The 26,234-nt window shown below is 43.3% G+C and overlaps 1 protein-coding gene across 3 annotated transcripts in view; it reads left to right on the top strand.

Annotated features, from left to right (window-relative positions):
* LOC109431516 (acetylcholinesterase) overlaps positions 1 to 26,234 on the top strand; it is a 178,100-nt gene that overhangs the window by 125,045 nt on the left and 26,821 nt on the right. For all 3 annotated transcript variants that reach the window (XM_029862027.2, XM_029862026.2, XM_062845732.1), the window contains exons 7-10: positions 3,588 to 3,730; positions 9,089 to 9,241; positions 9,324 to 9,487; positions 9,554 to 9,729. In XM_029862027.2, the coding sequence (XP_029717887.2) occupies positions 3,588 to 3,730; positions 9,089 to 9,241; positions 9,324 to 9,487; positions 9,554 to 9,729 (636 nt within the window). The remainder of the gene's footprint in view (positions 1 to 3,587; positions 3,731 to 9,088; positions 9,242 to 9,323; positions 9,488 to 9,553; positions 9,730 to 26,234) is intronic.

Here is a 26,234-nt window from a genome sequence, read left to right as displayed (position 1 = left end):
TATGTGATTTATGAAATTTACATTACCATTCCTATATTTCCACGCATTACGCCAAATGTATCTGAAATTTACATGACTTTCTTCCAATGTCACAGCCACTGCAAGCAGCCGAGACGGTGGACGGTAGCCATGTTTAGTTTGAGTTGGTCTCCGCGTTTTCATCGATCCCGTTGGAGTAGAGATAATTGAATTATTAAGTGGCTTATAAAAACGATTGTGCACATTTTCGGACAAATTTCGACGCTCATCATTAGTTTAAATTGCTCAGCGTGAGAAAATGATCTGTCATTGGAAAAATTGTACGAGTGAGCTCGCGCAAGTGCTCCAAACTGTTAGCTGAAGGAAATTGCCCCATCGATCTGGTTCCGGATAATCTTGGCAGTTTGTTCCTGAATCTTAAAGATTCAAAGGAAAATATTCGTGGAAATGGTAGTGCATCAGATAGTGCAACGAGAGCGTGAAGTGAACGATAATTAAAATTTTTTGTTTGTGATATTTCTCGATTTTCAGATCAGCAGTGTTCAAATTAACATTATAATTGCAGTGTTTTTTTTTTTCAAAATCAACAACGGCAAATAAAAACATCAAGCACAATCTCAATATTTTCTTTTATTTAACATCGATGGCTCTACGCAGGTGCGGCAGTATCAGATTTTGAACTTGAATGGATGGGTTTTCCGCTATCTCATTTCCACCTCTGCTGGTTCCACTGTTTGATTGCATCTTCCCACTGAATTCGGTGAAAAACAAAAACAAAACGCAGCGTTTGAAATTTCAGCTATGGCGTGTAAATTTGCTTTTCCTGAAAATTTCAGACGTGTAAAATTCAACCCGAGCATAATTTTCCGCCAATCATCGCATTCCCCTTATGTGCATTATTGTTGGCGTAATTTTACATGGATTTTTTTTTATCTGTGTACTAGTAATGACGCAGAGAGCTTCGTGTGACACGGTACGGTACGCCCTCGCAACCCTCTGGCACATTAGCCTGTAAGTACTTTCCAGCTTCCGTTGGTAGCATTTAGTACTTAGCGCAGTGCCCCACGCCGGGCCGCCATACCTAAGTATGGACTTAGCAACACTATTCAGAAGCTTGCGGTTACTGGCGTACACCGCAGAGCTATTGGACATCATCCGGGACAGTGCCGCAATAGCTGTGGAGGCTCTTTTGCAGGCATGGCTACCGAAGGTAAGCTGGCGCTTGATGTGGGTGATACCCGTTGAAACGGCACTCCAGCCAAACTCATTCCTACGCATCCTCTAGACAAGATTTCCGAAGTTTTGTCTTCCCTGCATGTGGCAAGCACGCAGTCACGCATTGTGTGAAAATATTGGCACACGAACAAAACGTGTTCCACAGTTTCCTCTAAACCAGCACAAACCGGGCATTCAGCAGAAACCGCATGGCCGAAACGGTGTAGATACTGTCGGAAGTAGCCATGGTCTGAAAGGACCTGAGTCAGGTGGAATGTTACTTCCCCATGATGTCTGTTAATCCTGCTATCTACCTGATAAGGATGCCAATAGGCACCATACCAGTGATGACGCAGAACGCGTTGTGTGACACGGTACGGAACGCGTTCGCAACCCTTAGGCTCGTCAGCCTTTAATTACTTTCCTGCTTACCAAGGTAACTTTCGGTAGCGCAGTGCCCCAAACCGGGCCGCCATACCTTAGTATGGACGTAGTGACACTAGCCAGAAGCTTGCGCTTACTGGTGTACACCGCAGAGCTATTGGACATCATCCGGAACAGTGCCACTATAGCTGTGGAGGCTCTTTTACAGGTGTAATCAACGTGGTTACCGTAGGTAAACTTATTGTCGATCCTCAAGTATTTGACGGAGCGCTTCGCCTACACTGATCACTGCATGCTGCTGTGACTTCCGGTTGTTTACAACTACCACCTCAGTTTTGTGGTGAGCCAACTTCATTTCTTCGATCGATTCACTGTAGACTTACAGCGTAATGTCGTCAGCAAAACTGATGATCTCCACCCATACCGGGAACTGTACTTCAACACCTCGTCGTACATGACACCGGACTTAGGATGGAACCTTGCGGGACTCCTGAGGTTATGTGAAAACACTTGCGACCCACCCCTGTGTAGTAAACTAGTTCTCGATTCTGGAAGTAACTTCCGAGAATCTTATACAGATACACGGGTATCTCAAGAGTATCAGGCTCTGTCCCAGTTGAAATGTTTCTTACTTATTTACTTTCAGTCCTGAGCACCGATGGTTGCTCGGAGGGCCGAACTGAAAGATCTCCATCCTGGGCGATTACCAGCTTTCGCCTTGACCTGTGGTCAGTTCAAACTTTTGTCGACTTCTTTTATTTGCTTGTAGAGGCGCCGCCGCCATAAGACTCTGGGTCTACCTCTGCTGCGATGTCCCGCTGGGTTGCAATCTAACGCTTGCTTGCAGATTTCGTTCTCGCCCCTGCGTAGAGCGTGGCCAACCCTGCTCCACTTTCGCTCCCGAATTACTGTCGCTATCGGCTCTTGATGCCATCAACAACGGAGTTCCATGTGGAGATCTAATTGTGAAGCCACCATGAACGAGTTATACACCGCAGGCATCTATTGATGAAGACCTGCAGCCGTAGAGTGTTCTCCACTGATACACATCAAGTTTCACTGCCGTGCAGCAGCACAGATTTCACGTTCGAGTTGAAAATTCGGATTTTAGAGTTGGGAGTCGTGGGTGCGGTTCCCTCCGGAGCACGTGATTTTTTTTTCGCAATTCAAAACTCAATTTGTTCACCAAACACGTGTTTCTGTTATGTGCAAGGATCAAACAATCAAGCAATCAAACACTTATGTGACCAAACGTTATCAGAAATTGCATTAAATTAGCTTTCTACTAAAAATAAAATTGTAATTGAAAATTACATTGTTTGCATTTTCTCAACCTGTGCCTTATAGGCATCATTGCTGGTAGTTACAGCACACGTCGAAACTGGTAAACCTTATTAGTGTAGATTAATTCTCGAAAATTATCACTACTTGTTGCTCTCCCTGATATGAGAGGTTTCATCTGAGAACTTTGTTGCACAAAAGCGAAATTTCCCAGGAATCGAGGTGATTTGCATGACAAATAGAAAAAGAAAAAAAAACAGCTAACAACGGTAGAGCCAAGCTCCAAGCTTCCAATACATCTTTAAATTAACCGTAAGGAAGGTGCATGAACCATCTGCCCTCGTCTGCTAAATATTTCAGTTAGAGCGGTGCTTCTAGGAATCCGAAAAATAATGTCTAACGTTAAACCTGGCTGAGGCACATGCCGGTCTCCGGACATATTAGCGAAATGGAATTCCTCGCAGGGGATTGTGACAGTTCTGGTGTTGCCTTACTACTACTAATGGCACAGACAAACAGACGTGGGGGTGTCATTCAAAAAATATATTATTTACCAATCATACTGGACAAATGAAGCGCTACAGATGTCGGTAGTTTTACTCAACGCTTTTAGTGGAATAATTCTCCCAATAATGGTGTCTGTTTGTCTGTGCCGTTCTCATTCCGGGTTCGTTTCAGTCGTTAATCTTGCTTTCTCTTTCCCTTTTGCGACTTTCTTCCTTCTGCAGGCACATACTTTCTGTTGTACGATTTCATCGATTATTTCGAGAAAGATGCAGCGACGTCGTTACCGAGAGATAAGTTCTTGGAAATAATGAACACCATCTTCAGCAAAGCGTCTGAGCCGGAGCGCGAAGCGATTATATTCCAGGTGAGGAACTAGACGAACAAATTGCGGACAGACCCTGTCGCACACAATTTTCAACTTTCGCCAGACGAATGTCATTGTTATGTGGAAGGAGCGAAGTTGGAAGTTGTTTGCTAGATGACATTAGCGAATTTTTGCCGGTTTGTATAATGGATGGATAAAAGCAAGGCTTACATTTCATGATTAAATTATCCAATGATAATGATTACTTCTTTCGTTTACTGAAGATTGTGAAACAGATTGGGTTTGATTGATTAGTTGAAAGGAGTTTGTCAGCAATATTATAGAACTAATATAATATTATAGAAAAAAAAAACATTCTAGACAACGATTATATATCGTTGAAATAACCTAACTTGGGCTTATCACAGAACTAACATTAACATTTGATCGAGAATCGATAATCTACCCTACTAACAAAAGTAGTTGCATAAATGCTTATGGAGCAAACGCTTTTGGAAGAAAGCTCGTTTAAGCTCTTATACAGCAAAAATATTAGTTGGGTATATCAGGCACTTTCATGTTCTGTAAAGTTCTGTGTTAGCGGGAGACCTAGAGACTGATAAGTGTGTGGTGATTGCATTTCGATACTATGGAGGTGCATAGTAGAGTATTGCATAACAGTTACAAAGTATATAGACTGGAAAGCAACTTCGCGAACGGATGTAGAAGACGAGGCAGTTCAACCAAAACTTTTCGTCGGAACTCCCATAAGAGAATATCTGGTGTTGATTTTGAAGCCGAAGAATGGCAGCACTGGCTCGCTGCTAATCATGCTAAGAAACATCGATATAAGTCACACACTTCGCCCAGTATGAGTACTGCTGAATTGAGGAGCTTTGCGACCTCTGGAATAAGTGCTGTGAAGCCATGAGGTGAATACAAAAGGCTATAGCCGATGGCGAGAGAGAAGAACGAAGTGTGATGCTACAGGGGTGAAAATCGGAGGCCCAACAGTACCCGTTGAAGCATGCCCAGAGAAGCAGAGATGTACTTGGGCAAATAAGTGAACCGTACAGCGACCGATAAGCATGATCGCGCACAACGCGAACGCGGTGTGTGCTATTTCAATCCTGGTTTGTGCAGTCGCCGTTCTCACTCTACTGTTAACCTTGTGTCCATAGCCCATTCCCATAGAATACATCCCCGCATATCACACATACAACTAACCTGGAGTTACCGCGAGCATTTTGGCCACTAACAAACACTAACTACCATTATTATATAACATGAGAACTCCACCGGCATGTCAGCCGACCGACGCGCCAACTGTCTCACGCTGATTGGTTGGCGCCTTTTTCAAACTCTGTCCAATAGCAGGGTAACAGAGAAGGAGAATAAGTATATCCCATTATAAATATCGCACTCATTGTACCGATTTATTCATTCAGCGTTTGATACCCAGACCAGGTGCAGACTTAAGTTTGATTTCGCAAACGGCACGAATGCTATACGCACGACGTGCCCTGAAGCAAGCCCCTGACTCCTTCACGGTCTGGAAGAGTGCACCCTGGAATCGATCATGCAGGATCTGTAGGATCACCATGAGGTGCACAATCTGAAGCCTATGAACGTTTTTTCCATCCGGCAGGAGAAAGGTAACGGGAAGGGCCATACCTGGTCCACCTCGAGAAGGGCTTTACCACCTTGAAGGAACTCCGGAACGTGAAGGCCGTTCCAGATCATCGCCGGGTAGGACAAGTTCCGCCCGAGAAAACGTCAGGTGACCCAGTGCGGCAATTGCCTCGTCTACAGACATTGTACCAAAAAGTGCCACATGCAACCGCGGTGTGGCAAGTGCGCCGGACCACACACAACACAACCGGCAACTCGATGGAGGAAAAAACGGACCCAAAGTGTGCGAACTGTGGGAACAAAACTCGCGGATTTTCTGGAGATCCGTAGGAAAGCCTCAAAGATGCACCAACGCTGCCAAGAACGGCCACAACCACCCCCAGCGACGAAGGAACAGTTCCCCCGGCTTCTCTACAAGGTACCGAATTTCCCATCGATCAATGTGAACTGTCATCGCGAGACAAATCAGCCAACCTCTTCCGTCCAGCATAGCCTCGTCGTAGCCGCTACCGCACTACCTGAGCGAAACCGAATCCCTCCACCTGGCTGGATGTATTTAGACCAAGACGTCCCAACCGCCCACTCGATGGACGACGATTCTCTCTTGGTCTCCCCGTCGGACAAGGCAAACGCCATCGCCACCAAGCTGGTAGGGGCGCACTACCTGGGACCCAGCATACTAAGTCCCCGCGTAGAAGCGGTACGACGAACCATCAACCAACTCGTCGACAACGATAAAGCTCTTTTCGATGGACAGGTTACCGAAGACGAGGTTAGGTCGGCAATCAAGCGAACAAGAAATATGAAGGCCTTCGGCAATGACGGGCTATTCAACCTGCTTCTGAAAAAGCTCTCGGGCAAATCGTACCGCTTCCTGGCGGTGATCCTCACCAGGGGCTTCCAACTGAACCACTTCCAAACTAGGTGGAAGATGGCGAACATTATCCCCATTCTGAAACCTGGGAAGGACTCAACAGCTGCATCGAGTTACCGACCTATCACTTTGCTTTCGGCAATGAGCGTTTAACGAATCATATCGACGAAAGGAACCTCATCGTGCCGGAGCAGTTTGGATTCCGAAGGGGGAACTCCACCGTCCACTAGCTAGTACGTGTGGAGAATATAATCCACCGGCACAAGGCTGTCTCGAAGAACACGGCTATGGTAGTGCTAGACATCGAAAAGGCTAATAGCCGCACCTCACAGAACTATCGCTCCCGGCTGCAACGGGGGGTCACTCCCTACGTAGCCTACATACCTGTCCAGCTGAAAGATCAAGGTGAACGAAGCCAAGACGAAGGGATCGTATTCCGGCATCGGTCTTACCGAAGTTTCTTACCCCGCTGAACTGCTTCATGCGCATCAACGGCCGGCAAATCAACTAGCTCGACGCGGTAGACAACAAGAGGATTTACCATACACACACCGACAAACTGTGTAACAAATGCATCCGGTTCCAGAAATTGCTATATTCGCTGATATGCCAGCAGTCCAGATTGTCGAGATGAAACAAAGTGGCAGTTCTGAAGGTCGTTATCGCTTCAGTGATCAATGAATTAACTACATCGGCTGTTTTCCTATTCTCCGCATCGACCAATGTGGCGCTAGCTTCTATGTACGAAATATCGCTAAAAGTAAATCGCAAAAATATTGTATGGCGAATACCATCTAAAGGCAAATTCTTCAAAGTGGAACACATTATTCGAAAAAATATTTGGTAGTGGTTGTGCACAATGGTGACCACTATTAAGCCTACCAAATATTTTTTTCGGGGAAAGCTTTGTATTTCAAGTAATTCAAGTTTAGATGCATTTCGCCATACAAAATTAAATTAATTTACTCCTGCTGATCAACTGTGGCTGCGCTCCAGTGGTGGAAAGCATCATGCGCTTGACGTGTTTTTTGGTTCACATCAAACACAATCTTTGCTCACGCGCTCGCGAACCCAAAACGAGAGAACGGTTCACGATTTCCCGGATCGACGAACCAACACAAAACAAATGTCAAACGAGCAGAATCGCAGTTGGTTCGCCAGAAGAATCACAATGTAGAGCACTTGGTTTGTTGCCATTTTTTGTACACTTAATGGTAATTAGTTGGGTGTTTTTTGATTATACTGGTCAGGTATCATTCCAATAAATGATATCGACGAAAAAGTTTACCAACATTTGATTTCATTACAGAAATATCGGCCGCGAACCTCTAAAATAAAAAAGCATCGCGCTTGCAAAAGATGCGATGCACTCGTTGGCGTTCGTGTCGTACGATCGTGAGCCACCGACGTACGAACACCATCGCACAGCAAAGGTTTGCGATGCGATGGCAGTTTTTTGTAGCGCATAAGCACACGTTCGCGATCAATTTCCACCACTGCTGCGCTCAAAGCGGGTAGTCCATTACGCCATGCCGGTGTGGGCTACGTGTGCGGAAATGCACAAACATAAGCTACAAGTTGTCCAATACCGCATCCTTCGCCATATACTCGACGCTCTCTCCGATGCAAGGATAAGAGATCTACATCGCAGCGCAGAAATGAAGCCGATCAAGGATCGGATCGAAGAAGCGATCTACAGCATTATAGCTAAAGCTTCGCACTCGGAACACACCGGGTGTATCTCAAAAGCTGCGCTGATAATGCCCGTGGGAGAGCAGCAAAGATGATTATTTAATGGCGAAAGAGATGAATATTGGCTAGCATGTGTATTGTGTACTGGTCTGGCTTGAGCGACAACAATAAAAGCAAGAAGAATGCGAGTTCAGCTTTGTAGTAATACTATAGACTGATGATCATGCGGGTAGCGAGCGCCTTGCGCACAATCTCATCAGATGCATAGATTCGGGCATGAAGGAGATGGCAGCGTTGGACATTATCCGAATATTGTTCGAAAAGCTGAGCCAGCCGACAAACTATTGGGGGACCGGTCAAACTGCGCCCAAACCATATACGGTACCGGCGACCACTACTGCCTCAGCAAACGGACAGAATATCGTGGCAACGTTGCCAAACGAGGGCGAGCTTCTTGCGGCTCCACTAGAGGACTTCTGGAGTTCAGTTAAAGCAACCATTAAAGACGCAGTCGAGGGCATCATCGGGTACATGGAACGGAATCGAAGGAACCATTGGCTCGACGAGGAATGTTTAGAGAGATTTTGGAAGAAAAGAATGCAGCGTGGGCGGTCATGCTGCAGCATGGGAAACAGCATACCCGCCTCTTTCTGGAGAAGAAACACCGCATGGAAGAAGCAGAGTGCGAGGAAATGGAACCGGTGTGCCGTTCTTGAGAAACACATAAGTTCCCCCAGAAAACCAACACATTCCGCAACGGCTACGTGTCGCGAGCCGAAATATGCCGAACACACCAAGATGGGTCCGTTGCTAATTTGTCGGCATCAACTGATTGTCATGTTCTGTGCAACGAATCAGTTACAAGCTAGGGAAAATCATGGACGCGAATGGCTTTCTCGGGAAGCTTACAAGATTGATGAAAGCAACTATGGACGGTGTGCAAATGAGCGTAAATATATATACTTTGACAGATACGCATATTTTGACTACCACTTGTAGTCTCTTCATGGTCAGGAAAACTAGTAATAATAGTCTCCATTACGTATTATTTTACTTCTTAAGTACTAGAGGATTGGTAATTGTTTCAGTAACTGGTAATTTTCATCGACAAACTCTAACGAAACCAGCCCTCAATTGACATTTTCTTTGACGCAATATCCCTGCTGCTGTTTTTTCACCTTCTTTCAATGGAATGCAATTTTCTTTCCACTTTCAATTAGTACACCGGCTGGGAGAGCGGCAACGATGGCTATCAAAACCAGCAGCAGGTGGGCCGTAGCGTAGGAGATCATTTCTTCATCTGCCCCACTAACGAGTTTGCCCTTGGTCTGGCCGAACGAGGCGCCTCCGTTTACTATTACTACTTTACCCACGTGAGTAGGACGTTTCGGTTTGTTTTTCATTTTCCTACAAATGTTGAGACTAATCTGATTTTCCCACTATCTGTTATTCCAGCGTACGAGTACATCGCTGTGGGGTGAATGGATGGGCGTGCTGCATGGCGATGAAGTAGAATACATCTTCGGACAACCCATGAACCTATCGATGCAGTACCGGCAAAGGGAACGAGATCTCAGTAGGCGTATGGTGCTTTCCGTTAGCGAATTTGCACGATCTGGGTAAGACTCAAGGAAGTCACTTGTCCCATTCCATTACGAAACTCATTTGATTTATGGCACTTGTAGAAATCCAGCCCTAGAAGGAGAGCATTGGCCAGTTTACACGAAGGAGAATCCGATCTACTTTATTTTCAACGCCGAAGGTGAGGACGACCTACGCGGTGAAAAGTACGGACGAGGTCCAATGGCGACGGCATGCGCTTTCTGGAACGATTTCCTACCCCGGCTAAGAGCTTGGTCAGGTAAGAATTATTTACTTGGATTTTTAACGCGTTATTCGGTTTTAGAAGAGCAAAATTAAGCGGAGAAGGAAGTTTTCCTTTCCAACCGATGCTTAATTGTATACTGTATTTCGCCCCAAAGTAGCATTTCCAATTTTTTTGATTTTTGGGGTTATTTGACTTAAAGTTTAAATTTGTTGATCAAAATTCTGTCACATAGTTCCACGGAGATCCCCTGGGTACTGGTTTTACAGAAATTCTTTTGCCAATATTTGAATTGCCACTGATGTTCTCCGCAAAAGTTGTTTTAAAGTGATCAATTTGACCCCGGATTACGGTACCATAATTGCTCAACATTATATTGGAAATCCACCATATATATCCCTGTATTGCTCCTTGGTCCGTTCAACCCTCGAATACTGCTCTGCTGTCTGCTTCCATGGCGTGATCCGCTCCGGTTACCAAGCTACAGCAATCGATGTCAGTTGATTCGACTCGAAACTCTCCAATCGCGCAGGGATATGGCAAAGGCTATGCTTATTGCCGACACTTTGCAGAGAAGAGTCGATTGCCCTGCCATTCTGGAAGCGGTTGACTTGAATGTTCGTCCTAGGGCCCTTCGGAGCAACGCGATGCTTAGATTGCCTTCCCGACGAACCAATTACGGTCAACACACGTCGCTGATTGGATTGGAACGTGCGTTCAATACAGTTGACCACCTTTTCGATTTCCACTTGTCCCGCCAAACGATGCGCCAAATATTCCGCAGATATTTTACGAACAATAACGAACTTTGATTTTATATGTTTTTTGTTACGGTATTTGACTTTTTCGCATTTTTGTTCCTGTTTTGTCTTGTATTCCAAATGCAGTTTTGTTTTTTAGTTTTTATAGTTATGTATTAGTTATAAGAGGCCATCATTGGGGCATAAGATGTCTGTTGATGCTCGTGTTGATGTTAATAATAAATAAATACGTAACAATGAACGTACTTCAACCAACTTTAGGTTGTTCAATGCTTCAGGACACCATCCAGTTTTCGGTTTTATACGTGTCCGCTTGCTTGAGAGACAATATAGTCTCTTCTACAGCTCTTGACAGCCAGCCCGTAGCCGGGCGGTAGACTCATGTAGTCCGTTTCATCCAAGGTTCCACCCAGTTTGCCGTTGCACCAGCATGTTTTTCGCGTTTGCATCTGTAAACAACGCCCCAAACGTAACCTGTCGGGCTACCGGGGTGTACACCTAGTCAAAATCCGTCCCGAATCGCCGGAAAAATCCTTGCGCAATTTGTCTGGCTTTGTGCTGCGAAACATTGCCCTACTCATCTGCCTTGCGCTAGAAGATTCATTCGCTGCCTAAGGGTTTGCGATCAACTGGCAGATTCACCAGCTTCCAGGTACTGAGTGCATCCTCAGCGACTTGATTTCGTCGTCCATTGTAGCACGCCCCTGCGCCGCTTCTGGATCGTTGACTGTTTCAGCAAAATTCTTGACGACTGGCCAATCGTGAATGTAGGCTAGCCGGCGGGGACGGGACCTTTGCGAGGGTGTGAAGGAACTTCCCGGGGAAGCTCCGGAGGATAATGTCCACCGAAGGCTGTCCACCAAGCCATCTTGAGAGCGGCGCGCTCGGTACAGTTCAGATGGAATGGTCTTTGGAACGAGGGTGCTATGGAAATGGCGGCCACGGGAGGAACATGACCATACTTGGGCTGTTGGAGGGATTTTCTTGAAGACAAAAAGTTTTTCTTGACACGTGGTGGCCACGAGAGGTCTCTGGATTGCGCTGGGCATTTACGCTTGACATGTCCGGGCTAATGGTAATTGTAGCAGGCAATGGACTGTTTATCCCCACCAGCACACATAATTGACGCATCTCGATGACTTTCGTCGGCTCGCTTCTGTGCTTCATTCAGCAGCGTTCATTTCACAATTTCCGCAGTTCTTCCCAGGTTTCCTTGGCGGTCTTGCAGTTCTGGATTAGCAGGTGATGGCTGTCGTCGAAGAGCAAAACGATTGTGGCTCGGGCTTTGGCATCTTCGTCCATCCACGCGTCTGCCAGAGGCTCTGGGGCGGCCTCCGTCACGTTTTTCCACAGGTTTTCACGCACAAACAAAAAAATGATGTTAATTGATAGAAAATTGACACCATTCCTAATGTAGGTGTTTTTGTTGCCTGCGTTCATTCATCTACGACATCTACATCCAGTCTGGCCATTGATTTGAATAGAGCCCAGAGCTAGCCTTCGTATGGCCATTGTTCGTTGTGCAAATCAGGCATTTTCTAGTAAACTCTTGCAGAGTTTACTCTTAACTGGGCAGTCGGGCCGATATACATCAGATCAGACGCATACGTAGGTGAGGTGAACAAGGCGACTGCAGTCAGCAGGTAGGCTGGCCAGCGGCGTGTTTCAAAAGCTTCGAACATGGACACACAAGCAGAGTTGCGCAACATCAGTCTTGTCAGGTGACTACTGATATAGCACCATCGTCACCGTCACTTCAGGCCGTTCAATATCAAAACGACAATGACAGGTAACGACCTGATATTGACCCGCACTCTAGATCACAATCATTGCAACTGTTGTGATATTTTAGTGGTTTTCGCCAAAACTCCAACTTTTTTGTAACCAACATGCAAAACTTGTTATTTTATACCACATATTAATATATCATCTTCGTAAATCTTCATTTGGATTTTTAAACGAATTTTAAAGATGACCTATCAGTGATATCCACACATCATCATAGTCAGCCCAGTTCTGATGGGGCAAGGAAAGTGAAGGTGACTCAATAAAGCGCACGCTAACTTGGATCGCAGTGGGCCTATCAAAATCAGCGATTTGCTTTCCATTGACAGTGACAGGGTGCAACTCTGCACACAAGTCGTGGACGTGTAAAGCCCCCAATAGGAGCAAATTCTGCAGGAACTGCAGAGTGGAAGGCCACATCGCCAGGGAGTGCAACTCGACACCAAAATGTCAGATTGCACGACGAACAAGGTGAACTGTGAAGCTGCACAACAGTTGCTGCGGCAATCAGTCTCGGAGTCAAGTACAGACATCGCCCTACTATCAGAACTGAGTAGCGGATAAGGCCAAGCTAGCGGCGATCTGTACAACCGCTCGTTTTCCGGTCCAAGAAATAATTTCCACGTCACACGAGGGCTTCGCAATGGCGAAGATCAACGGGATGTACTACTGTAGTTATTATGCTCCCCCTATGTGGCCGATACAAGGGGTAGTCGCTTGGAACATTGTGCCAAGGTGTGCTCAGCACACCGCCATACATGCTGTGTGGCACACCCATTGGCGTAACTAGAGGGGGGGCCAGGGGGGCCAGGCCCCCCCCAGAATCCGCCAGGCCCCCCCCAGAAATTTTTCATGACTTTATATATGGAAATTAGAAAAAATCTGAAAACCACTGTCGTGGTGACAAACATTGATCTATAAGAGACATTTATTTGGCATAATACAGTGGTACAAATTCGTTTAAACGCACCTACTTCTCAGAACATTTTCTTTATGTTGCTGTATATTAAAATTTATGATAATAGCGATCTGAGTATCACTAGTGATAGTACTTGTAGAAATTCATATTGATATAAAAAATGTGAAATAGATTGTCAACAACAATTATGTAAAAAACGAAAAAAAGTGCGTTTAAACGAATTTTCCACCAAAAACGAGACAGTTATTCCCCGACAAAAATAAAACGAATTAAAAACAATTCTTCGTTGCTCTTGCAGATATTGTATTACGTGATTGTCTATCAAAATATATAGCAGTAAAATACGGATGACCTTTAAGCAAAATTTACCGTTCAAAAATCTAGTGCGTTTAAACGAATTTGTACCACTGTATGTGTTTAAATTGACAGTTATTGGAGACAATTCTCAACTTGTCACTCTTTACAAGATCATTGTCCAAAATGGTCTATGTAATCAGTTTGTTTTGTTTGGAAATATTATACAACCAGAATTATATAAAAAGCAATACTTTCTACTTTTTTTTATTCGCTGAGAAATTAAATCTAAATGATAATTTCCAGGAATTCCATGATGAGTATCTTTAAGAATCTTTGAATTTTCTAGCAGCATTACCGCAAAATATAATGAGTGCTTCTTTATGGAATTCAAGTATCATGTGGGAAAAAAATCTGGATGAATTTGCAATGGAATTCCAGCAAAAGTTTTTCAATTCCTAGTGAAAATAGATGTCACATAATAAGAAATGATTCAAGTAGCTGAAGCGTTAACGCGAGTGTATTCACTAAAGGTGAATTTCTAGTCGGTCACTATAAATTTCTTTTATTTCGTGGGCCAGGGGTATTTTTGCGTCTATCAAACAACGCACAAATTGAAATGGTCATTGAGGAAGTTTTAATATATGTAAAAGCTGGTGCTGCAATGGGTAATCTTGAAGGTATTCATGATTGGACTTGTGAAAGACTTGGTATTCATGAGATAATTGTGAAAGAATTCCTAGATGACTTTTTGGAGAAATTCTTGGCTTCTGTGTCCCTCTAAAAGTATCTAAAAGAATTTCAATACAAATCGCTGGAGGAATTCCTCTAAAAATCCTTCAAATTATTCAAAAAACCTACAAGTAATCCTTAAAACAACGCTGGGGTGAATCCCTGAAAAACATTATGAACGGACTACTGATTTTTTTTTAACTTACCGCTGAAAAAATTTTTGAAAAAATCCCTAGTGAAATTTTGGAAGAAATCATTACAAGAATTCTCGGAGCAATACCTGCAGAAATCCCTGGAGTAATTTCTGAAAGTATACCTGGAGGAATCCCTGGATGAATTCCTGGAGGAATTCAAAGAGCAATTATGCAAGGAATTTCAGGAAAAAAATCTGAAGAATCCGCATCAGAAATCCCTGTAGAAATTACTAGAATTTTTTAGATGAATCTTTGGAGGAATTTCTGGATGCATTCCTGGAGGAGTTCTTCGAAGAATCACAGGAAGAATTCCTAGATGTATTTCTGGAGGAAATCTCCAGGAAATCTTCCCGGAAAAAATCCATGCGGAATCTCTGGAATAGTTCCTGGAATAATGCCTGAAGCATTGAGGTATTTTTTTTAATTATCGTACAAATTGGTACGAAGGTTCTGAAGGTTGATGATTTTTTTTCATAGGTAGGGATCATATATATTTGGAAAACTAAATTGAAAAAAAATCAGGGTCGCCTAATTTTCCGGAAAATTCCAGTGAAAAACAAACATTTTCCACAGACACCACCTAAGGACTGTTCAATTTATAAAACGGACAACTTGCTTGTGTGACATCTTTTTTATTTTTCAATAAAATCATTATCAGTTTTTTGCATAACTTGCTATAGCTATTCTCAAATGTAGGAAAAATATAACATTAAGCAAAACGTTCTTTATTGTGTAACTGAAGCAGTTTTCGTAAAACATCAATAAAAACCCTTTTCTCAAAATTTCCACATGCTAAACATGCATATTTTCGTGAAGTTTTTAATGTATTGGAATCTTATACTATTCTACTAAAGGTAAAGCTCTATGGTTGGTTAGTATTAATGCATCAAGCAGCCACCAGCTTGATATAGTAAGCTGCCCTGTTTACAAAGACATTATTAAAAAATATTTATTTAATTCCTTTGATGCAATAGCGTAACGGATTCGGCTAAAGATTGGTCCAGAATAGAAGAATATTGCTTTCTATTGAGAAGAAAAAAAATCGATACAGAAGAAAAAAAATACTTTAATTGCATTCCTCATCAAAAATTTAATCCATAAAGATGGTCATATTAAAAAAAATGCATACTATTTGCTCTATTGATACAGATTTTCGACTCTAGCGAATCTTGTTATTATTTCTTTTCAACAAAGTTGGTCCTATGTTATTGTACTTTATTTAATAACAATCAGATATATTATTTTTTATTTCCAACATCATTGTTATGTAAAATTTTTTATAAATTGAACAATCCTTACTTTGAAAAATCATAACTCAAGAAGAAGTATCATAGACACTTTTTTTTTGTGAAATCATAAGCAAATTTTCTATGCAATTCCAAGATGTATTTCTGGAGGAAATCCTAGAAAATTTTCTGGACAAATTCTGGATTCCCTGGAGAAGTTAATGGAGAAATTTCTGAAGGAGGCATCCCTGGAGAAGTTCCTGGAGTAATGCCTGGAGCATTAGAGAAATTTATGATGAAATCCCATGATAAATTTCTAAAAGAATTAACAGAGGAATTTCTGGAGAAATTCCAGGAGGAATTTTTGGAGGAATTACTGGAGGAATCTCACGGAAGAATCCTTAGAGGAATCCCTGCAGGAATTTCTGGTATATTCTTGGAGGAATTTCTGGTGGAATTTCTAGAAGAACCCGTGAAATAACTCCTGAACGGATTTCTATAAGAACCCCTGGTCTCCAGTTAGCCTAGCGGTTAAGGCTATGGATCGCCAATCTGGAGATGGCGGGTTCGATTCCCGTTACGGTCGTGAAAATTTTCTCGACTCCCTGGACCTAGTGTATCATTGTACTTGCCTCACAATATACAATTTCATGCAATGGCAGGCAAAGAAAGCCCTTCAATTAATAACTGTGGAAGTGCTCAAAGAACACTAAGTTGAAGCGAGGCTAGCCAAGTACCAGTTGGAACGTAGAGCCATAAAGAAAAAGAAGAAGAGGAATCCCTGGAGTTGAAATTCATGGATTAATTCCAGGAGGAAACCTGCAAAAATTTCCAGAGGAATCCGTTGGAAAAATTTCAATAGAATTTCCTGAAGAATATCCTGAAAGAATATCGGAAGCAATCTCTGAAGGATTTCCTGCAGAAATTCCTGGAGGAATGCTGTAGGAATTTTCGAAGAAATTTCTGAAGGGATTCCTTGATCAATTTCTGAAGAAATTCCTGTAAGAATTTCTGAAGAAATACCTGCGGTAAATCTTGGTAGAATTTCTGGAGGAGCCCCTGGACACATTGCGGTAGTAATTTCTGAGGAATTCCTATATGAATTCCTGATGGACTTTCTGAAGGGATTCTTGGGGTAATTCTGGAAGAATCCCTGGGGGAATTCTTGGAAAGAAACCTGGAGGAATCCCTGAAACAATTTCTGGGAGAACCTCAGGAGGAATTCCTGGACAAATCTCTATAGGAAATCTTAGGGAATTTCCATGGAACTATTCATGGAAGAATTCCACGAGGAATCCCTTAATCAATTCTTTGAGGAATCCTTCAATGAATTCCTGGAAGAATCTCTTGAGGAATTCTGGAAGGAATCCATGGAGAAATTTCTGAATCAATTCCTAAGAAATTCCTAGAGAAATTCCTAAATGAATTGTGAGAGGAATTACTAATGGAGTTCCAGGAGAAATTTCCAGAGGAATTTCTGGAGGAATAACAGGTGCAATTTCAGAAGGAATTTCTGGGAGAATTACTGGAGGAACCATCGGTGGAATTTCTGGAGGAATCCATGAAAAAAATCCTGGAGGAATGTGTAGAGGAAATCGTGAAGAAGAAATTCTTGTATTAATTCTTGGAGGAAACCCTGGAAGGTTTTCTGGAGGAATTCCTGGAAGAATTCCTGAAGGAATTGCTGTACGAATTTCTGAAGAAATTCCTGGAGGAATTCCTGGATCCATTCCTGAATAAATTCCCGGAGGTATTCCTGAAGAAATACCTGGGGTAATTTTTAATGAAATTCGTGGTAGAACTCCTGGAGGAGTCCCTGGAGAAATGCCTGGATGAAATCCTGGAAGAATGCTAGGAAGAATACCTGGAATAATTCTTGAATAAATTCCGGAAAGAATTTCCGGGGAAATAAATCCCTTGAGGATTTCCTGGAGGATTCATGAAAAAAAATATTTGAAGGAATTCCTAGAGAAATCTCAGGAGGAATTCATTCAGGAATCCCAGGAAGAATTATTGGAATATTTCTTGGATAAACTCCGGGAGGAATTCTTGGGGTAATTTCTTAATGAATCCCTGGAGGATTTTCTAGTTAAATTCTTAGAGAAATTGCGGTAGTAATTTCTGAAGGAATCCTGGATGAATGCCTGGAGGAATCTCTATAGAAATCTCTGGAGGAACTTCTGGAGGAATGCCTGGAGGAACCCCTGGATAAATTCCTGGAGACATGCCTGTATCAATTCCTGGAGGAATCTCTAGAGAAATTCCTTAAGAAATCCCTGGAGAAATTCCTGGACTAATGCCTGGAGTAATCGCTAGATAAATTTCTAGATGAGTTCCTGGTGGAGTTTTTAAGAAGAATTCTGGGAGGAACCTATAGAAGAACTTCCGGAGCAATCTCGAGATGAATTCCTGGAGAAATCCCGGGATAAGTCCACGGAGAAACTCCCAGGAGAAATTTTTGAAGAAACCTCTTGAAAAATTCCTAGAGGAATCCTTAGAGAAATTTCTAGAGAAATTCTTGGAAGAGTCCCTGGGAAAATTCTTGGAAAAATCCCTGGAGGAATCCCTGAAGCAATTTCTGGAGAAACCTCAAGAGGATTGCCTGGAAAGTTCTGGACAAATTTATGCAGCAAATTCTGGACAAATTCCTTGCGGAATACCAGGAAGAATTCCTGGATTAATTTATAAAGGATTTTTTGGGGAAATTCCATGGAACTATCTCTGGTAGAATTCTTGAATGAATTCCTGGTGGAATCTCGAGAGAAATTCTGGAAGCAATCAATGTAGGAATTTCTGAAGAAATTCCAAAAGAAATTTCTGAAGAAATTCCAAAAGAAACTTCTGAAGAAATTCCAAAAGAAATTTCTGAAGAACTTCCAAGAGAAATTTCTGAAGAAACTCCAAGAGAAATTTCTGAAGAAATTCCAAGAGAAATTTCTAGAGGAATCCTCAGAGGAATTTTTGGAGGAATTCCAGGAGGAATTTTTGAAAGATTTGCGGTAGTAATTTCTGAAGGAATTCCTATGGGAGTTCCTGGATCAATTCCTGGAGGACTTTCTGAAGGGATTCTTGGGGTAATTCTGGAAGAATCCATGGGGGAATTCTTGGAAAGAAACCTGGAGGAATCCCTGAAACAATTTCTGGGAGAACCTCAGGAGGAATTTCTGGACAAATCTCTATAGGAAATCATGGGAAAATTTCGTGGAACTTTTCATGGAAGAACTCCAGGAGGAATCCCTAAATGAATACCTTGAAAATTCCTGAATGAATTCCTGGAAGAATCTCTAGAGGAATTCTGGAAAGAATCCACGGAGAAATTTCTGAAGGATTTGGAGAAATTTATAGATGAATTTAGAAAGGAATTTCTGGTGGAGTTCCTGGAGGATTTTCTGGAGGAATTACTGCAGGAATCATCGGTGGAATTTCTGGAGGGATCCATGAAATAAATCCTGGAGGAATGTGCAGAGGAAACCCTAGAGAAGAAATTCCTGGATTTATTCGTGGAGGAAACCCTGGAAGAATTTTCGGAGGAATTCTTGGAAGAATTCCTGGATCCATTCTTGAATAAATTCCTGGAGTAATTCCTGAGGAAATACCTGGGGTCATTCCTAGAGAAATTCTTGGTAGAACTCTTGCAGGAGTCTCTGGAGAAATGCCTGAATGAAACCCTAGAGGAATGCCAGGAGGAATACCTGGAATAATTCTTGAAAAAAATCCGGGAGGAATTTCCGAAGGAATCCCTTGAGGAGTTCCTGGAGGAATCTCAAGATTCAGTCCTGATGAAATACAAAGTTCGATTTCTGAGGGAATTCCAGGAGGAGTTTCTGAAGAATTCTCAGGGGAAATACTGAAGAAACCGCTGAAATTCCTGAGGAAATCCTGAAATCCTGGATTAATTCCAGCAGGAGTTTCTGCAGGAATCCCAACAAAAGTTCTTGCAAAAATGTTTAAAATAATCTCGGAATTCGTTTTTGAAAGAATAACAGAAGAAATTTGCGGTGAATTCCTGGAGGAACTCTTGAAGTAATTTCTGAAGAAACCCGATGAGGAATCCCGGAAGCAACCCCATGAGGAACTCTTTATGGAATCTCAGGAGAACTTTCTTAGCGAATACCTGGAAGAATTTTTGCAGGAATATTCCTGGATACAAAAAATTGAAGAAATCAATGTCTGCAGTAATTGTTTAAGGAATACTAGGATCCCTAAAGGTTTTTTTGTACAACTTTTTCAAGCAAATCTTGGAGTATTTTTTTTTAAGAATTTGTAAGTAAAATTTTCTAAAAGAATTTCTGGAATACATTCCTGCAGAAATACTTCGAATCATTCCAGATGTAATTATTGGAGCAAGCTCTAGTGGAATTCCGGAAGGCATGTATGTAGAAATCTCTGAATTCCTGCAGAAATACCCTAAAGGATCTCTGGAGAAATTCCTGGAGGAAACTTCAAAAAAAGCACTGGAACAATTACTGGAGGAACCTCTAAAGATATCCCAGGACAAATCCCCGAAAAAATGTCTAGTGGATTCCCTAGATGAATTCTTGATTAAATTTCTGGAAGAAGCCAAGATGGAATCACTAAAGCAAGCTTTGGAAAAAAAAATCTTGGAGGAATTGTTCGTACTCATATAGTTTACGAAACTATGAACAAATCTGAAACAGTCATTTTGTTTACTCAAAACTACAATACCGATTTGCATATTCACATATCGGGCACCCATCCCGCTTAAAATTCATCTCAAGTCAGGCCCCCCCTGGGCCCCCTCCAGGAAAAAATCCTAGTTACGCCAATGGCGCACACCGAGGCACATCAAGGCACAGTTTTGGCACTTGGATTAGAATGAAAAATCGAAGCAGTCTTGTGCAAATGGTCCTGCAAAATCAAAACAAACGGCTGGTTGCCTTGGTGGTTGCCAAGTAAAATCAAAACCACATTAGACAGTCAGCTACGGCACCGCAGTGGCACACCGAGGCACACTGCGGCATAATTCGATGCTTATTGGCACACTAAGAAAAGTTGGCACAAGTGAAGGAGTGCTAAGCGACTAGCCCCTTGGGCCGATAGATCAGTTCTTATATATGCTGGATTCGCTATTAGGCGCACTAGTGGGGTTGAGTTTCGTGGTCATCGGTACATACTACGCGGCATGGGCGATTGAGTGGGGTAGTCGCTTAACTATCGCTAGAGGCTGAGCTCTACTCAAAGCTATGGCTAGACTGAACGTGAATGTCGCAAACGCAGGCGACAGAAAAACCTACAGTAGGACAGTGCAGAGTCCATAATTGATGTGACCTTCTGGAGCCCGGGTCTAAACCCTAGTCAGACTACATGGTACACGTACAGTGACCATCTTGTGATTTGATACAGGGTGGATACAGGAAGACGGCCACAGCCGAAGGTCATCAGCCGTCATCGGGGATTGCTGATCTCGCCTAGGATCTCGCGCTTCGATAAGCCGGCATTTGTGGGGCGATCACTTATGAAGGGTAACATTGACGATCTATCCAGCGATAATCTAGTCGGAACCCTAAGCTGTGCATGTGATGCCGCAATGCCAAGGGGATCCCTACCCAGCAATGAACGTAAACCGGTATACTGGTGGTGTCCAGAAACCACAGAACTCTGCGCATCCTGCCTATGAGCTAGAAGGAGGTTGCAATGAGCTCGCACTGATGAAGGTAGATTGGAGCGAAGTGAGGTCTACAGGGCGGCAAAACTGGCACTGAACAAAGAGATTTGGGTGCGTAATTGGGCGTGTTTCGAATCTATCTGTCAGGCAGTCCACACGACCCCTTGGGGTCTACAGAGTAGTTAAGACCAAAACGAAGGGCGCGTCAGCACACCCAGAACGCTCTCCGAAATACTGCGGAAGAACGTGGAAACGTTGTTCCCGCGTAAAGATACAAGACCATGGGACTTCGTCCCCTATGGCCAAGCCGGCCATAGTGAGGTTGCCTCGGTCACGAACGACGAACTGATTACAATAGCGAAGTCGCTTAAGTTGAACAAGGCTCCGGGACCGGACGGTATCCCCGCCATCAAGATAGCTATCGAGGCTAGCCCTGACATGTTCAGAATGGCTATGCAGATGTGCCTAGGCATTTTCCGGAGAGGTGGAAAAGGCAACTGCTCAAACCCAGAAAGCCACCTGGCGATCCGTCGGCATACAGACCTATCTGCCTTCCACACGCCACCGGGAAACTGTACATAAGAACGGCTGATGGTCTATACCGAGAAACCCGATGACTCTTGCCTCTCGGATAACCAGTTCGGCTTCCGAAAGAGTAAAGAATGTGTTCAACCGGGCCGCCACCGAGTGCGCCATACACTACCCAGGAGTCCCGGTTAGCCTATGCCGAATACTGGGGAGCTACATCCAGAATAGGTTGCTAATCAATGATACCGTTCCATCGTGATGAGGTCATATCCAAAGCTAACCGACAGCTTGGTTTCATAATAAAAATTGCCAAAGGATTTCAGGATCCGCACTGCCTGCGATCACTTTATTGTGCGTTAGCGCGATCGATTTTGGAGTTCGCTGTCGTTATTTGGTGCCCGTACCAATCAACATGGATCAACCGGCTCGAGTCCATTCAAAGGAAGTTCGTGCGATACGCTTTGCGGAATCTCCCCTGGCGCGAAGGCCAGCAGGCAACCCCTTACTTATGTAGCCCGCTGTCAACTATTAGGATTGGATACCTTGGAAGTTAGACGCCGAACTTTGCAAGCAATGTTTGTAACCAAAATCCGCAACGGAATCGTCGACTCTCCATCGCTGCTTGAAATGTTCGGTTTATATGCTCCTGAACGCCATTTACGAAGACGAAACATGCTTTACTTGGATTCCCGGAATGAATCTATGACAAAAGGTCGAAAGACATAAGGTCGAAGGACAAAAGGTCGAAGGACAAAAGGTCGAATGGACAAAAGGTCGAATGGACAAAAGGTCGAATGGACAAAAGGTCGAATGGACAAAAGGTCGAATGGACAAAAGGTCGAATGGACAAAAGGTCGAATGGACAAAAGGTCGAATGGACAAAAGGTCGAATGGACAAAAGGTCGAATGGACAAAAGGTCGAATGGACAAAAGGTCGAATGGACAAAAGGTCGAATGGACAAAAGGTCGAATGGACAAAAGGTCGAATGGACAAAAGGTCGAATGGACAAAAGGTCGAATGGACAAAAGGTCGAATGGACAAAAGGTCGAATGGACAAAAGGTCGAATGGACAAAAGGTCGAATGGACAAAAGGTCGAATGGACAAAAGGTCGAATGGACAAAAGGTCGAATGGACAAAAGGTCGAATGGACAAAAGGTCGAATGGACAAAAGGTCGAAGGGACAAAAGGTCGAATGGACAAAAGGTCGAATGGACAAAAGGTCGAATGGACAAAAGGTCGAATGGGACAGAAGGTCGAATGGACATAAGGTCGAATGGACAAAAGGTCGAATAGAACAAAAGGTATAATTGACAGTAGACAATTTTAAAAACATGATAAAGTGGTCAGTATTTGACAGAAAAACGACAATTAACTTAAATGCAGCTATTTACTACCGCATTGCAATTCGAAATAGATGCCTAGAATGATAGAAAGTAGAAGCCAATAGAAGGATATAAAGTAATGTTATTCATGAAGTGAAATCCGCCGAAAATGCTTTGAAGCTCTTTGAAATGCCTCCAAAATCCCCCTTAAAACCCCAGAAACCCCATGTAACGCACCTCAGACCTTCCGAAACCCCTGAAAACGCTATGTAACGCTTCCGTAACGTTTGTGAAATCCGCCGAAAATTCTCTGAAGCTCTTTGGTATGCCTCCAAAATCCCCCTAATACCCCCGGAAACCCCATGAAACGCACCTCAGACCCTCCGAAACCCCAGAAAACGGCATGTAACGCCTTCGTAACGTTTCTGAAATCCGCCGAAAATGCTCTGAAGCTCTTTGGAATGCCTCCAAAATCCCCCTAATTCCCCCAGAAACCCCATGTAACGCACCTCAGACCTTCCGAAACCCCTGAAAACGCTATGTAACGCTTCCGTAACGTTTGTGAAATCCGCCGAAAATTCTCTGAAGCTCTTTGGAATGCCTCCAAAATCCCCCTTAAACCCCCGCAAACCCCATGTAACGCACCTCAGACCCTCCGAAACCCCAGAAAACGGCATGTAACGCCTTCGTAACGTTTCTGAAATCCGCCGAAAATGCTCTGAAGCTCTTTGGAATGCCTCCAAAATCCCTCTAATACCCCCAGAAACCCCATGTAACGCACCTCAGACCCTCCGAAACCCCAGAAAACGGCATGTAACGCCTTCGTAACGTTTCTGAAATCCGCCGAAAATTCTCTGAAGCTCTTTGGAATGCCTCCAAAATCCCCCTAATACCCCCAGAAACCCCATGTAACGCACCTCAGACCTTCCGAAACCCCTGAAAACGCTATGTAACGCTTCCGTAACGTTTGTGAAATCCGCCGAAAATTCTCTGAAGCTCTTTGGAATGCCTCCAAAATCCCCCTTAAACCCCCGCAAACCCCATGTAACGCACCTCAGACCCTCCGAAACCCCAGAAAACGGCATGTAACGCCTTCGTAACGTTTCTGGAATCCGCCGAAAATGCTCTGAAGCTCTTTGGAATGCCTCCAAAATCCCTCTAATACCCCCAGAAACCCCATGTAACGCACCTCAGACCTTCCGAAACCCCTGAAAACGCTATGTAACGCTTCCGTAACGTTTGTGAAATCCGCCGAAAATTCTCTGAAGGTTTTTGGAATGCCTCCAAAATCCCCCTTAAACCCCCGGAAACCCCATGTAACGCACCTCAGACTCTCTGAAACCCCAGAAAACGGCATGTAACGCCTGCGTAACGTTTCTGGAATCCGCCGAAAATGCTGTGAAGCTCTTTGGAATGCCTCCAAAATCCTATAATGAAAAAAATGTACTATACGGTTCACGGGTTGGGAGGTATGGCTTTCAATCTTTGGAGGAATAACTTATGAAAGCTTAAGAATCCGTTTTTGAGTTATTCTTGCAAAGACTGAACGCCATACTTCCCAACATAATCATCAGCAGTCGAAATTCGAAGAAATTATTTATACTTATACAGTGTAATTCGTCGGAACTACCTATAAATCCAAGAGGGGATGAATCATCCCGGATGATCACTAATCACAAGTAGTATTTTTTTCTGCAGTAGAGATAGAAAGAACAGCTATTGAATTAAAGAAGGCAAAATTTCTGATTAAATTATAAGTACCTAAATAGTGGATAAATTATTCAGTAACAAAACTTAAAAGAACAGCCTATAAATTTAAGAAGGAAAAATTACTGAACAAAACATCAAACTAAATTACCATTAAATACTACACCAACACAACTTGAAAGAATAGCCTATAAACAAAAGAAGGAAAAATTTCCTATAGAAATGTCAGTGGCTGAAATACATATGATTACTATAAAAGCACCATAATGTTTCTCTCAATGAGCAAGAACATGAACCATTCGACCTTTTGTTCCATTCGACCTTTTGTCCCATTCGACCTTTTGTCCATTCGACCTTTTGTCTATTCGACCTTTTGTCCCTTCGACCTTTTGTCCCTTCGACCTTTTGTCCATTCGACCTTTTGTCCATTCGACCTTTTGTCCATTCGACCTTTTGTCCATTCGACCTTTTGTCCATTCGACCTTTTGTCCATTCGACCTTTTGTCCATTCGACCTTTTGTCCTTCGGCCTTTTGTCCTTCGACCATTTGTCCTTCGACCTTCTGTCCTAAAGCCCCCGGAATAGTCTCTATGGGCAGCACGATCCTGTTCGATTTATGTCGGCTACCTTCAATGAAGTGTCTCATTTATACGACTTCGATGTGCCAGTGTCTACTCTTCAGCGACAATTTTCAGCTCATTTTAGCAATGCAAGGATTTGAATTCATCGGAAAAGCCCTCATATTTTAGTATAACGACATCACTGTTAGTTAAGTTTTAGTTAGTATAGCTTTTATTGTGTGACTAGATTGTGTATGTTCCCGTTTTGCATTGTTTGTTTTCATTGTTTTTATTTTTTAAGATACAGGGTTTTTATGCCCCCTTGTTTTCAATGTGGCTTTTCCCTGTCCAACTTCATTGAGACATCAGGTCAAATGAAGGGATTCATATAAATAAATAAATAAATAAATAAATACCGAGGAAGGCGAGAGGAGCTACAACATCACCGCGGGGGTACCTCAGGGGTCCATTCTGGATCCAGTACTATGGAACGCGGCGCATGATGGCTTAAACTTTCACCGGGCGTTAAGCTGGCTGGCTTTGCTTATGATATAACCCTTGTGGTATACGGCGAGTCGATAGAGGAAGTGGAACTGACAGCAACGCACGCAATTGGCATAGTGGAGGACTGGATGAGGTCGAGACAGTTGGCACTCGCGCATCATAAAACGGAGGTGGTGGTGGTGGTGGTGGTAATCAACCGCAAGTCTGAACACCAGGCAGTGGTCATCACAGGTGGGTGCACGATCAACTCTAAGCGCTCACTGAAGCAATTGGGGGTCATTCTGAAATTCGAAAATTCGGAAGCCACGAAGAATACACCTGCAAAAGGGTAAGCATGGCAATAATGGCATTGTTACTACGAAATGGCGCCGCTGCATGGTC

The sequence above is a fragment of the Aedes albopictus genome, chromosome 1, assembly GCF_035046485.1.
Source record: "Aedes albopictus strain Foshan chromosome 1, AalbF5, whole genome shotgun sequence".
Lineage (NCBI taxonomy): Eukaryota > Metazoa > Arthropoda > Insecta > Diptera > Culicidae > Aedes > Aedes albopictus.
Note: the sequence above shows the minus strand (reverse complement) of the source record. Positions and strands in the feature narration are given on the sequence as shown.